At 45.4% G+C, this 15,745-nt stretch overlaps 1 protein-coding gene across 2 annotated transcripts in view; it reads right to left on the bottom strand.

Annotated features, from left to right (window-relative positions):
* Window positions 1-15,745, bottom strand: part of SYCP1 (synaptonemal complex protein 1) — a 228,512-nt gene that overhangs the window by 116,679 nt on the left and 96,088 nt on the right. For both annotated transcript variants that reach the window (XM_068269681.1, XM_068269680.1), the window contains one exon: window positions 4,726-4,834. In XM_068269681.1, coding sequence (XP_068125782.1) covers window positions 4,726-4,834 — 109 coding nt within the window. The remainder of the gene's footprint in view (window positions 1-4,725; window positions 4,835-15,745) is intronic.

Genomic DNA, 15,745 nt, shown 5'->3' on the forward strand with positions numbered 1-15,745 from the left:
AATCAATTTGAGGGTTGTGCGCCCGGAGCCAAGGCATTCCAAGAACAACAGGAAACAACGGAGAGGGAAGTAAATCCAGGCTGAGATATTCCTGATGTCCCGATTGGGTAACAGTAAGGAGGGGTAATGTTTCTTGAGCAACAGATCCGGTACTAATTGAAGAGCCATCGGCCAGTAAAACAGGAAAGGGCCGGGTTTTGTTACGGAGAGGCAGTTCAAGTTGTTGAGCCAGTGAGATGTCGATAAAACATGAACATGCCCCTGAGTCGATGATGGCCTTAACTTCTTTCATTCCTCTTGGACCCTGCAAAGAGAGGAACAAGGATACATGAGCAGATGAACCCATCTGGACGTTACTAGAAATTTCACATACAGCATCGTTATCCTTACTTGAAGGCCTTACAGGACAGGCCTGACGAAAGTGTCCAGCAGCTCCACAGTAGAGACATAAGTTAGCTGAGATGCGACGCTGACGTTCTTCAGCAGATAAAGAGGCTCTGGCTAGCCCAATCTGCATGGGTTCTACCACATCACCAGAAGAACTTGCCGGAACTGAGACTGAAGGTGTCAGGAGAGGAGCCGGATAAGAAGTCCCCGAAAAGCAGAACGAGGACCTCCAGACCGCTCCAAACGTCTTTCCCGGAATCTTCGGTCAATAGAAATGGCCAATTGAATAAGGTCCTTCAGGGAGTCCAGAATTCCTACTCGGGCCAACTCATCTTTCAGTTGATCGCTAAGACCTAGCCGAAATTGGAATTTTAAAGCTGCCTCATTCCACTGTGTCTCATTGCTCCATCGACGAAAATCCGAAATGTAGTCCTCAACAGGCCGCTTTCCTTGTTGGAGAACACATAGTGCCGCTTCAGCTGATGCCACACGACCAGGGTCATCGTAAAGTTCGGCTAAGGCTTTAAAAAATTCCTCTACTGAAACAAGGGCAGGGTCATCTTGCTCTCTAAGCTGAAGGGCCCATGCCAGCGGCTCCCCTTGAAGAAGGGATATCACAGTTCCCACCTTAATATGTTCAGTAGTATAAGTCCGAGGTTGCAGCGAGAAGTAAAGAAGACAGGCTCCCTTGAATACCCGGAATTTGCCACGGTCCCCGGAAAATCGATCCGGGAGGGGAATCTTAGGCTGAGGAGCTAGGTCTGGAGCATGTACCGGAGGAACCAGGACCTGAGGGGCAGGAGCTAAGTTCCCAATTTGTCCCTGAAGCTGATGATAACCCTGCTGGACTTGTTGTACCGAGATCCGTAATTCCGAAATCTGCTGACAGAGTTGTTCTATAGGAGATAGTTCGGTGTCAGAACCTCCAGAGGCGTTCATTGTAATGGCTGTTCGTATCTGTTAAGGCGAGAACCAGTTGACCTTCCCACTGAGGAGAGGATCCCCCAAGAGTGTAGGATCTAAGTGCCCACGGGTGTTCACCAGAGCGCCCCGCAAGGGACGATGGACTTTCAGCGGCCTATTGTTCACCAGGTTACACTCAAGGAAGGACCCCAACAGTGAGTTAGAGAACAGGCCACACCAAGCGGTGAAGGGCTGGAGTCCCAGATGATGCTGAGGTAGGGAACACCTCGATGTGGAGGTTGGAGTGGAAGCTGAGAACAACTGAGAGTAATCCGTGTCCAGGCGAGGGTCAAGGCAGGCGGCAGGCAAGAGTAATCCGTATCCAGGCTAGGGTCGAGGCAGGCGGCAGGCAAGAGTAATCCGTATCCAGGCTAGGGTCGAGACAGGCGGCAGGCAAGAGTAATCCGTGTCCAGGCTAGGGTCGAGGCAGGCGGCAGGCAAGAGTAATCCGTGTCCAGGCTAGGGTCGAGGCAGGCGGCAGGCAAGAGTAGTCGGGGTCACAAGCAGGGGTCAGATCAGCGGAGAGAATCGGAGTAGTCAGGCAGGCCGGGTCGCAACAGGAGTCTTAGCAAGAAAACCAGATAAGGTGACAGCAGGGAACACAGGAACCACACTAGCTGTCAGAACGAACAGCACCTGACTGCTGGAGGGACTGGCCTTTTATACAGGCAGGACGGCTGATTGGCTCGTACGTGTGTACGCCACGCATGCGTCCATACGAACGCCATACTCCGCGCATGCGTACGCAGAGTCGCGTCCGCCGTGACGCAAGCGCGCACACGCCCCCCATCACAGGCTTCAAGCTGCGGCGAGTGACGCGTGCGCGCACTACACGAGACGGAGGCCAATACCGAGCTGCGGAAGCGTGAGTATGACAGTTAGAAGGGATTAAAGAAAGTTTAAAGGGATAGGGGGCATGCCATAAAAAAAAATATATATATTCTAATAACTAACCCTTTCTCACCCAGGCAGGCTAATATAGCCAGGATGGCCAAGTCAACCTAAGTGGGGCTTCACCATACTGACCATATCATCCCACATGGTACATGGTATGGGGGTTTTGTAAGAGAGGGGTGAGAAAGCATCTCAATCTTCCACAGGGCCCCTGTCTATATCATGAATGTTTGCATGTCTGCACTATGCATGTTACAGGGCCAGAGTTAGGACACCTACGTTTACCTGGGTACTTCTGCACAGTGTAGGTGGCTAAGCATAAGAATGCATTCTTCTGTGAACGAAGACCCCGGCTTTTAACTTAGCTGTAGGGATAACAGTGGTGCCTGGATGAGTGAATCTGTGAATGCATTTGTTTGAACATTTGCATGCGAGAGTGTGAAGGGTTACTGATTTTTGTCTATATTATCCCAGCCAGTGCACTATCTGCAAAGAGTTTGTATGTTCTCTCCGTGTCTGCATGGGTTTCCTCCGGGCACTCTGTTTTCCTCCCACATTCCAAAAACATACGGATAAGTTAATTGGCTCCCCCTAAAATTGGCCCTAGACTACAGTACTTACACTACATAATATAGACATATGGCAATGGTAGGGATTAGATTGTGAGCTCCTTTGAGGGACAGTTAGTGACAAGACAATATATATATACACTGTACAGCGCTGCGTAATATGTCGGCGCTATATAAATACTAAATGATAATAATATATAATGGACAAGGGGTTCTTCCCCACCTTCGGTGCCCAGGTGGAGGTGGGGGGGATAGGTCCTGAGGAACTTATAAAGGAATCTGGGAGCACCATTTAATAAGGAGACCCCAGATGTCTGGCCCCTTCCAGTTAAATAAGTATAAAGGGTCAATTTTGGCCCTATACCTATTTAGTGTAAAAAGTACGCAAACCTTATAAAAAGAATAAAATACTTTCATATTTTTTTTTTTAATCTGTCACCTCTTTATTCTTTTCTTTCTTTATTCTCCTTTAAATCTTGATTTAAAAAAAATCACCTTCGGCAGCTGGTCCCCATCGCTAGCCACTGCTTCAGCCCCAGATACCCTGGGAGCTAACCGGGCTCTCCAGGCATCATCACGACCGACCAGACCAACTGAAACCACCACTGCTCTCCTCTGCTTCTACTAACACTGGAGCACCAGTAAAATCATCTTCATACCTCCTGACAGGGCTCTAGTGTTATTAGAAGCAGCAGCTGTCTCAGCTGGTCTGAAGAGTCAGTGCAGAGCGATGGAAAAGGACAGTGATGGACAGTGCCAGGAGAGCCTGGCATGCAGCAGTGGATGTGGGGTGACAGCGATGCATGCACGCACATCTCCAGGGGAAGCAAGGCAGCAGTGCCGCTGGGCTTAAGGACAGCACAAATGCCTCCCCCACCCCACCGCTGGACACACAGGAGCATCAGGGAAATAGCTACTATTCACTTGAGTTATGCTCTTTGTGCTCAGACATCGCTCAGGTGAAGCAATTAATTGAATTAGCTGGTGAATTCTGAGTGCTGTCAGGTGATAAAAAGCTCTCGTGCTGCTAGCTTCTTATCACCTTAAATTGCACCAGATATCTATAGTTATCTCCCTTTCATGCTGGGGTTTGTTTATAGTTGAAGATTGTGATTGAAGATTGTGATATAGGGATTGAAGGGAGAGTGGTGTTCAGCCCCATCTACAAGATACGATTCTTTGTGCGATTCGATTACGATTCTATTTACGATCCGATTAAATCCAACATGTCTGATCGGGATTCGATTTGATTCAATTCGAGTTGCCATTGTTTTGCATTGGAAAATCGAATCCTGATCGGACATGTCGGATTTAATGAGATCGTAAATAGAATCGTAATCGAATCGCACAAAGAATTGTATCGTGTAGATGGGGCTTTCATCCTAAGATCCTTAAGATGTGTACACCCCTTTGACTGATGTTGCCCATCGTTGATCGGAACCCCATCTTCTAGGGTGACATTGCTGGGCAGTACAGACACGAAGTTTACGACGTGCTCTATTGCTATACAGAACGGGGGGAGGGACAATGCAGTGGCACATATGTATGTGACTTATGTAGCAGGCAGCGGAAGGGCATGCACAATGGAGTTGGCCGTCATTCGGCCAAGTTAATCAGCCGGTTGGATCACTTGTGGGGTGGCGGTCGGGTCTACTGTACATATATGCCTGACTGAGACAGTCGTTATCGTCCACCTCAGTCGACTTTAGTCATGCGTGCGTACATAGATTTCCAGTTTCTGTTTATGAATGCATCCTTACATGCTTAAACATGGAAAGTGCAGCCAAACCTAACAAAAATAACTTGCTTTACATATTGTAGCTGAGTTTAACGTTGTTATGCATTAGAAAAAGGCTGTATTAAATTATAAATAATACATATCAATAGCTAAGACTTATATAAAGTTTCCTACTTGATGCTTCTTCTAGCTCTTTAGCCTTGTTTGTGTATTCCAAGAACTGAAGCTTTAATTCAGACATTTTGCTACTGAGGTCTTCCTTTTCTTTTATCAGATCCTGTACCTGGGAGAATCGAGAGATTTCATCACTTTCAGGAAGTAAAAACATAAAAACTAAAACATAGGCTGCACTATGTTCCTATGAGTGTACAAAATACAGTTTCCTGTATGCTGTAATAAAGATCATAAGCTGCTTTCTAATAGAATGAACCTTTCACCCTTTAGATTAACTAAGGAAAGGTTCACACTTATCAAAATTGTGTGAGAATTGCGAATTTGCAAAAACACATTCACGGCCCACACAATGAAAGTCAATAGAGATTTCCAATTCTGTTTTAAACTTGCATTTGCATGCACAAAAAAACCCCGCACATCATGCAGCATAAATTCCCACACCCCATGCAAACTCTCATTGACTTTCATTTGATACTATGAAAGAACATGCTGGAAAACGCAAACCAACTCAAATATCCGGAAAATTTGTATGCACAAAAAAGTTTGCACTGAGAACTGTGAACTCTGCCTTACCCGTCCATGTTCCTGGTTTGCACCAACATAACCAACTTTTCCTGTTCTTCATGATTCTTTCATTTAGCCAGATGCCCCCGGTCTTCAGCTGCGCTCCCGCAGCACAGTAACAGTCGTAAACAAGAATACCAATGCTGACCATACGTGAGACAAAGAACCGTGCATGATCGTTAAAAAAAAAACTACTCATGCATGAAGGAAAGTGGTTACTTTCAATGGGCATGCGAGGTTCATGCACTCGCACATGTTCAGCACAAGTATGCTATTCATGGCCCTCCCTGTGCTACAGGAGCACCGCTGAGGATTTAGAGACTTCAAGAATGGATGAGAAGAATTATCCATAATCTAGAAAGAAATTGATGGTGGAGCAAATCGGGAGTTTAGGATGATAACTTAAAACAAACCTGATGTAACATGATATACAGTATTTATTTCCATATGCCTCCATGGCAGCATATGTATGGAACATCCCTATGCTGCCATGGAGATGCACATGGAAAGGAAAATTACCGTTAGGTGAGTATACAATTTTTTATAGGTACATATAGAACTAGTTCTACTAAGAAATTGACTAAAGTCGAAATCAAACTAAAGCAAATCTGTTAAAGAGAAACTCCGACCAAGAATTGAACTTTATCCCAATCAGTAGCTGATACCCCCTTTTACATGAGAAATCTATTCCTTTTCACAAACAGACCATCAGGGGTTGCTGTATGGCTGATATTGTGGTGAAACCCCTCCCACAAAGAAATTCTGAGTACGTACTCTTGGCAGTTTCCTGTCTGTGAACCCTGCTGCATTGTGGAAAATAGCTGTTTACAGCTGTTTACAACTGCCAAAACAGCAAGCAGCAGCTACATCACTTGCCAGCAGTAAAAATGTCACCATGTGATAAATGTCAGAATATAAAACAGGGATTTAAAATATTTTACAATGGGCAAACACTGACTAAATCATTTATACATAATTATTGTAAAAATGAAGCCCTTTGTTATTACATTATTTTCACTGAAGTTCCTCTTTAACTATGCAAATGAGCTTGTCTACCAGCTTTTCTATTTTATCTGGCTAAAAAAAAAAAGGCTGCTGAGTTTTCATGCAGGGTACATACGATACAACTTCCCATCAGATCGACAGGCTCAGGCCTCTTGCACACTGCAAGCGATTCAGATTCAGATTCCGCTTTTTAATCAGTTTTTACTTCAGATTCAGATTTGCAGTTTTCTCCCTGCACACTGCAAATCGGAATCTGAATCGGATGTAAAAACAGATTAAAAAGCGGAATCTGAATCGGAATCGCGTGCAGTGTGCAAGAGGCCTTAAACTGATTACTTCAGACATGTCCGATCAGCTCCTGATTGATCACAGGATCAATTTTTGCTAGGTAACATCAGAAAATTGATCCCGTTATCGATCCAAAACAGTTTGGACATGTACACATGATGCAATTTACTGTCAGATCAACAGATTCCCATTGATCTGATGGGAAATTGCATTGTGTGTAACCAGCATCAGAGCTGAAAAGTTGAAAGGTTCAGTTTGTTTTGTCAGAAATAATCGATCTGTTGGGAAATTGCATGGAGTGTACCAGGCATTAGACTGTCATATTTAGAATTCAATCTTGAAGATGAGACTTTATTCTATGTTACTAATATTTTATTAACCATTAGTAAAATACATACAATCAATTATCTCATAAGTTTATTTTCAGTTTAGGTTTGCTTTGAAGTTAGGGGGACAACACCACACTATTTAGCAGCAGCAGATGGCCCCCTTAATCTATGGCCCCTCACTGCAGTTATTTGGTCCACCTGCAGGTGGTATCTTGAGTTGTGTAAATTGTTGCTGCAGTTTATCAGGCAACCTGTGAGTGGTACCAGGAGTCCCAATGAATTTACAGAACAAATCACATGACTGGACTGCCTATTAAACCACTTCCCTTCACTAGGTTATTTCGCCTTAAAAACTAGAGAAATTTTCTACATTTCATACTCCTCCCATTTATAAACCAATAACTTTACAACTACTTATAATGCCTTATTTTTAATTTTATTTTTTTGCCGCCAATTAGGCTTGTTTTGGGTGGCACTTTTTGCTAAGAATTACTTGAATTTTTTATGCATTTTAAAGGAAACAAGGAGACAAAATTGACATAAATCACAATTTCTCTATTTTCAGCCATCACAGTTTGAAAATAAAAAGTGCTACTGTAGATTAAACCAACAAATTGTATTTGCCCATGTGTCCTGGTTTTTACAACATTTAAATTATGTTCCTAGTACAATATATGGCGACAAAATTTTATTGGAAATACATTTTATTTAGAAATAAACTGTGCTCTTTCCATTTTCTGTTTTTGGTGTTCTTATTGTACTGTATTAGTAATTACAAGCCCTTACTTGCTAAAATACCAATAATACATCCTCATGGTGTACATATTTAAAAAGCTGCGTCCCTGAGGTAACGAATTATGATGTCTCTTTTCACTTATGTCTATTTTTATTTTTTGGGTATATGAAAATAAAGTATATGAAAATAACAATTATATTGCTTTTGTTTTTTTTTTTTTATTCTTTATTTATCCAACAATAAATATTTCCCATCATCTTACAAAAAGAGACAAAAAGATACCAGTACAACATCTTATACATATACTCCTAAAAGTGTGTCTACCCCCCCCTCCCCTTCCCCAAGTCTGACCCACCTCCACTGTTCCCAGGACAGTACTTCTTCTCTCGCCTCTTCCTACACCAATTCTTATTAGCCCTAACTCCTTCCTGACCTTTCTCCCATCTTGGGGAAGAAGCCCTTTCCTTCTCCTCAGTTTACAACCCCCTCTAAGAGACACTGGTACAAGATTTAGAGCCACCACCCAGAGAATTAGATCACACCCAGTGTAGTGAATAGATACCCACCGGTCCCACCTGTCTTTCTCTTCATGGTGACCAAGATTTATACATAATGGCCTCGGCCCCGGAACTCCACCGTGTGCCACCTCCACCAACCGCCCGGCCACCCGCAGATACCTACGAGCCCAGGCCTATGTCTCCCTGCCCATAGGCTCGCCTCACATCCCCCTCTGGACACTATATCTTACCCTTCTCGTATTCTTCTGTTTCTCTGAATTCTAACCATTTATCCCACCCCCGATTTTCTTTTCCCTTAATTATACTTGAAAGTTCTTCCATCTGATAGATTTGGTCTATTTCTATAAACCATTCCCTTATGGTGGGGGCCTGTTGACACTTCCAGTTTCTTGCAATTAGAATTCGAGCTGCATTAATTAAGTGCATCCCCAATGACCCTCTATACTCTTTAATCCCTTTTTCCACCAGATGTAGCAAATATACCTCCGGACCTGACTGAACTGGAATTCCAGCCAGTTCCCATATATATTTCTTTACCTTCTCCCAATATCCAGCGAGGCCTTCACATGTCCACCAAATATGCAGCAACTCTCCTCTTTCCTTACCACACCTCCAGCACATTGGGCTTGCCCCATTCATCTTGTTTAATCTAACTGGCGTATAATACCACCTCATTACTAACTTATACCCAGATTCCTGTATTCTAGTGGACATCGAGGCCTTGTGTGTCATCCTCAGGATTCTTTCCCATTGGGTGCTCTCCCAGTTCCTCCCCGTGTCCCCCTCCCACTTTATTTTGTACTTTAGAGTATGGTCTTCCTCTTCCTCCAATATTTTATAAATTTTTGCTAATGTTCCCTTTGTCGGTCCCTCCATCAGACAGAGCCTCTCAAACTGAGTCAGTTCCCTTGAAAGTGTCTCCCTCGTGCCCAATGTGAGAAGGAAATGTCTAAATTGATACATGCTCCACCTATCTATCTGCGTCACCTGAAGTTGTTCTGCTATTTCCCTTTCATCCAACCATCTACCTTTTCTAATCATGGAGCAAATCTGTGGGCTTCTTCCCGTCCTCCATTCTCTGTACCCTCCTTTAAGGCACCCCGGTGGGAATCTGTTATTTCCCAACAATGGCATGAGGGGAGAGGGGCTCATAGAAATCTCCCTCCTACTACTTACCTTCTTAAAAGTCTTCAGGGTATTTTCTACCAGTGTACCTGGCATTCGGTAATCCTCCAGTACATATGGGAGCCAGGGGGCTTCCCTCAATTCACCCTCCACAAATTCCTTTTCCACCCCCACCCACTGTTTAGAGGCTTCATTTCTGTTCCAATCAACCACCCTTGAACAGACAGCCGCCTGGTAATATCTTATGGGATCCGGTACCGCAAGACCCCCTTTATCTTTTGACTGTGAGATAAATGCAAATTTCAACCTAGCCCTTCTATTCTGCCATATAAATTTTGTGAACATCCTTCTTAATTCATCCAGGTAGCTCCTGGGTAGAGGAACAGGGAGGGCCTGGAAGACATATAACAGCCTCGGCATAATATTCATTTTAAGCACATTAATCCTTCCAAACCAGGAAAGTTTCAATTTAACCCATCTTTCTAGATCTTTTTTCAGAATATTGAGCAATGGATAGTAATTTAATCTAATATTCTCCTGCGTATTTCTCGCCAGTTTTATACCTAGGTAATTTAAGGAGTCTTTCATCCATCTAAATGGAAAATTTGTTTTTATTTGTTCTACTTCCTCCTCCTTCAACCCCATACTCATCGCCTCACATTTATCCCAGTTAATCTTAAAATTTGCAATCCTCCCATATTCCGTAAATGCCTTCATTAAGTTTGGCAGAGCTATTCTGGGCTTTGTCAGATAGAACAACAAGTCGTCCGCGTATGCAGCGATCTTATGCTCTGTCAGACCTATTTTTACTCCTGTAATATCTGTGTTATTGCGGATTGTTCTCAGGAAAGGCTCCAGGGTTAGGGCAAATACCAGGGGGGATAACGGGCAACCCTGCCGGGTTCCATTTGTTATTTCCAGGGGGCTAGACAATATTCCGTTTACTTTGACTCTGGCCGTTAAATCTTTATACATAGATGCTATCCAGGCTCTCATGTTTTCACCCAAGCCTATATGTTCCAACACCACCTTAATATATCCCCACCTGACCCTGTCGAATGCTTTTTCCGCATCTGTAGATAGCAAGACAACAGGGCCAGGTGAGGATCCAATCCACTGAATCACATCTACCGACCTCACGGTGTTATCCCTTGCCTCCCTCCCCTGTATAAATCCCACCTGGTCATAATGCACCAACTCCTTTAATACTGGGTTTATTCTATTTGCTAAGATTTTTGCTAGCACCTTTAGATCTATGTTGAGTAAGGATATGGGCCTATATCCCGCGCAGGATGCCAGATCCTTCCCCTCCTTTGGAATCACCGAGATATGTGACACCAGGGATTCCCGACCCAGTCTGCCCTCACAGTTATCCTTTGCCTTAATGGCATTTAATGCCCTCACCCAGTACGGCTTCAAGATTTCTCCAAATCTCCTATAATATTCAAGGGTGTATCCGTCCGGGCCTGGGGCCTTCCCCCCTGGCATTTGCCCCAACGCTCTATCCAATTCCTCCACAGATATTTCTCTCTCCATATTATCTGCATCCATAGGATGTATTTTTCCCATGCCAGAGGCTGTCACATAGTCCTGCATGCCCCCCCTGCTCCCCAATTCACCCTCTTCCATCCCATACAATTTAGCATAGTATTTATGGAACAACCTGCATAAGGACTCATTCCTATAATGCTTCTGCCCTTTATTATCGCACAGAAATGGAATGTAATTCGCCGTCTGTTGCTGCTTTAGCTGTCTCGCCAGCAACCTACTTCCCTTGTTTCCAAACTCATAGAAATTTCTTTTACATCTAGTTGCTGCAAATTTTGCTTTTGAGAATAGCAGATTCTTAAGCTTTTCTCTTTCTCTTATCAGGTCTGTCCGTACATTTTCTGCTAACGTTTTTTTATGCTGTCCCTCCAGCCTTGTTATTTCTGCCAGGCACCCTGCTATTTCCCCTTCCCTCGCTTTCTTTATTCTACTCCCCTCTCTTATCAGGATTCCCCTCATTACCACCTTATGGGCCTCCCACACCACTATCGGCGATATCTCACCTCTGGCGTTCTCCTCGAAGTAATGTTTCATCTCCTCCTCAAGCATCCGCACCCTCTCCTCTTTTCTCAACAATGATTCATTTAACTTCCAATTCCATGGGCCCCTCTCCCTTAATCTAAATCCCACCTTGATACTGATCGGGGAGTGGTCTGATATTACCGATGATTCAATTCTTGTCTCAATTTCTTCTGATAATAAATTATGCGAGACCAGGAAGTAATCCAATCTCGAATATGATTTATGCGGGGGCGAATAATATGTATAATCCCTTGATGTGGGGTGTTGGATCCGCCAGATGTCCACTAATTGGCGCTTACTTAATTCCCTCCTGACTCTTTGATGGGCTCCTCTGGTGAGGGATGACTTCCCCGTGGAAGTATCTACCTGGGGGTCCATTACAAAATTTAGGTCCCCTGCCACCACTATTGTTCCCTCTGCAAATTCATCTAATTTATTCAAAAACTGCTCCATAAATCCCACCTGTCCCGTATTTGGCGCGTATATTACCCCTAACGTCATCCTTCTATCATTAAATACCCCCTTTATTATTAGATATCTTCCCTGTGTATCTTTACTTATTTCGATCTCCTCTTGACGTATACTATTTGCTAGTACTATTGCTACTCCTCTACTTTTAGCTTCCGTATTGTTACTATAGTATGCGATCGGGTACCTTCTATTGGTAATCCCTGGATGTTGCTCCCCTCTCAGGTGTGTTTCCTGCAAGAAAGCAACGTGGATTTGTTGTTTATGGAGACTCTGGAGTAATATAGCTCTCTTTTCTGGGATATTCAGCCCATGGACATTCTGGGAGACCATATTAATTTGTGTCATCTTTTTTGTTTGTCTACTCTTCTTTTATGGACCGGTGGGGAATTTCCGAGACAGTGCCAAAGTAGTGAAAGAAAGAAAGAGAAGAAGAAAAGAACACCAAAGGAAAAGTTTAAAACAGCCAGCCTTCCCAGCCTATTCTCGTTTAGTGGACGTCGTCCACTCTCCCTTCTACCGGGGTGTATGAAAATCCTTCTATTTTGAGGGTTTTTCTCCCCTCCACTATCCAGGGCTCTCAGCCCTTTAAGAGGCTGAAGACGGTACATCACCACACATAAGACGCCCCCCCCCCCCCCCCACCAGACGGATCATCTCCTCTTTGCCTTCCCTGCTGTTACCTACCCAATACGCCTCCCCCTACTTTTCCCCTATTCCTCCTCTCTCCCATTCCTAACCTCCTCCTCCTCCCCCACACTACTCACTCCAACCCTCCCTAGTGCTGGGCTATTATTTACGGTTCCAGGGAGATGGGTCAGGAAAATTATAACTTTCCCCTTTAACCACCCCTACTGGTACTATCCACCTTTTACAATTTCAAACAACAGCTCTTCACCCCCCCACCCCCCCATCATTGCACATCACCTCCCAAATTCTTATCCTTAAAGAGAACACTCAAAAACACACACAGTGTATTTTCCCTTTTGGAGTATATATCAATCCCCCCCCCCCCTAAACCTAACCACAACCCATGTGTCACTCTATATCCCCCATTTCCTCCCCATTATCCCCTCCTAACAGGACCTTCTACATCCCCTAACCTACACTTTAGGATTTTAATTAACCACCTCTCTACTTTAATCGTGTGTATTCACCTTTTCAATCCTTACAACCACCCTGTACGATCTGTGGCAATCCACCCCGCGGTTCTAATCACCTCACACATTGCTCCCCTGCCCCCCCGTTTCTGCACCCATACCCCCCCTCCGCTGTCCTATACACTTTTATCCTAAGCTTAGGGCCTTGTTAGCACACCCCTTAACTTTAACCACCTCTATTTCATAGTATCTTCACCTGATGTGCGTTATTACCTATCCTTAGATCGCTCCACTCTCCCTCCCCCCCCCCTCTACCCCCTGGTTTTCAGGCTGGGCGAGGGGGGCACCTATGGTGCGCCCCCCGTCCACCCCTACCGACCGAGGCACAATTGTATGAATACATTTCACACCCATTCATATCCCCTATACCTCCATTGTGTCTTCACATATTATGTGTAAATCCATACCATTATATCACACCACTCCCCTTCCCCCCCCCCCTGGTTTTCAGGCTGGGCAAGGGGGGCACCGCGGTGCATCCCCTGTCCACCCCTACCGACCGCCTCCCTCCCCCACCCCCAAACCCCCCCCCCCCCTGCCAAACATAATTTGTCTACATGTATTTCACACCCACACACAACCTATATACCTCCCTTGTATCTTCCCATATTGTGTGTAATTACATGGCATTATATCACACCACTCTCCCTCTCCACCCCCTGGTTTCCAGGCTGGACGAGGGGGGCACCCAGGTGCGCCCCCCGTCCACCCCTACTAACCACCTCCCCCACTCCCCCCTCCCCTGCAACCCACCCCTCAAAACCTGGTTGTGTACATCAGTTTTACACCCAAACATATCCTAGATACATTTCTCTTCCCCTCCCACCCCCCCCCCCCCCAGTCCGTATCACTTTCAACCCATCCCTCGGTTGGAGATATTACTTAATGTGGAGGTTAGTACTCCTTAGGCATATAATGTTCAGTTCAGCAGTATAGAAATGTTGTCGAATAACTTTCAGCTTCGGCGGCCTAGCCGCGTCTTACCCAACATTATCCCCTCCATGTCCCAGTCAGGAAGCTCAACCGCTGCAATATCAAATGTTCTGAAAAGTTCGGGCAGGTCCTCGGGCTTTCTAAGAGTAAACGCAAGAGCTCCCCTTTTAATTTGCAGAGAAAATGGGTACCCCCATCTATAGATCGCTCCTTCCCTCTGTAGCACCTGAATCAGGGGTTTAAGGGCTCTCCTCTGTTGAAGCGTTGACGTTGCCAGATCTTGAAAAAGTTGTAGCGATTTGCCTTCGAATTCTATTTCTGGATGTTTCCACGCTGCTGTCATAATTGCTTCTTTTTCCGTGTAGTAGTGTAGGCGACAAATCACATCCCTATCTTTTTCACCTGTTCTTGGGTTTAGTCCCAGCGCCCGATGAATTCTGTCAATAACAATCGCTTGATCTTCCGGCCTTTTCAAGATCCTATTAAAGATAATCTGAGCAGTTTGACGCAGCCTCTCTCCTCCTATGGATTCCTGCAGCCCCCGAATCCTGATGTTTGAGCGTCTGGAGCGATTTTGCATATCTTCTAGTTGGGTATACACCACCCTATTAATTAATTTTTGATTATTTCTTTCTTGCTGTAGCTCCATCAGCGTTGTTTTCACACTAGAGAGTTCCTGCTCTAGTGCCTCCGCCCGTGCGGTTAACACTCCCACCTCTTCTCTTAATGTGTTCACCTCTACACGTGTGGCGGCTAATATTTTTTCCGTCTGATCACTTAAGTCCTGTTTTGTAGGCAACATTTGTAGGTATGCCCACATTTCTTCTAGGCTAGTGGATTTTCTGTTTGTGTCAGATTGAGGTAGGCTCTCCTGGGTTGTGCTGCTTGTCTTTGCTGCTGTTCTTTCGTGCGGGCTACCAGTGTTTGCCGGGGTAAAAAAGTCTGCTGCACCCCTCTGTGGTGTCTTAGTCCCGGGACCTGTTGCCCCCACGTTGCCCGTTTCAGTGCCCTTTTTCTTTGTGCCCCCTGCCATCTCAGGATGTTCAGCGCGGCCTTTAATATACTTCAGTGTGCAAGCTGACAGACACTTTTGGGTTCACAAGAACAGCTAAGGCTTAATACAGCACGTCACACTTGCTCCTACTGCTGCCAGACCATGCGTCACTTCAGGTTCCCGCACTCAACCTGCTATCGTGTTTTATGTGGAGACTTCGCAGTACAAGGGGGGCAGGGGGGGCAACCGTCTCACCTTCACAGCTGCTTTCAAATTTCCGTCCTCTCACAGCTCCAGGCTGACAGGATCGCTCAGCGTGACACAGATGGACGTGAGCAACTCTCCGGGGTCACTCTACTCTCTTCACCCCCTCTCAGTCAAGTCCTCCAGGCCCTTCCTCCCTCAGCCTGCTAGAGGGGATACTCTTCGCCTCCTCCGCCTTGCCTCCACTTCCGCCGGGCAATCTTGGCGCACTCAGCGCACTCCAGACTCAGAGCCTACGGCGTCCAGCCGCTTTCCGCTCCACTCCGCCAGCTGTCGCCGCCCGCTCCGGTTCCCTTCCGAGCCGGGGTGGCCGCCTCTCCTATCGCACCCCCGGGCGTCTGGTTCCTCTACCGGGCCAGCTCCACAAACGCCTTAGCTCCGTCTCGTGGTGGGGAAGCGGCGCGGACGAACCTACGTCATGACGTCCGCTCCTCCTCCTCCTTCTGCTCCAATTTTATGCATTTTAAAGGAAACAAGGAGACAAAATTGACATAAATCACAATTTCTCTATTTTCAGCCATCACAGTTTGAAAATAAAAAGTGCTACTGTAGATTAAACCAACAAA

The sequence above is a fragment of the Hyperolius riggenbachi genome, chromosome 2, assembly GCF_040937935.1.
Source record: "Hyperolius riggenbachi isolate aHypRig1 chromosome 2, aHypRig1.pri, whole genome shotgun sequence".
Taxonomy (NCBI): Eukaryota; Metazoa; Chordata; class Amphibia; order Anura; family Hyperoliidae; genus Hyperolius; species Hyperolius riggenbachi.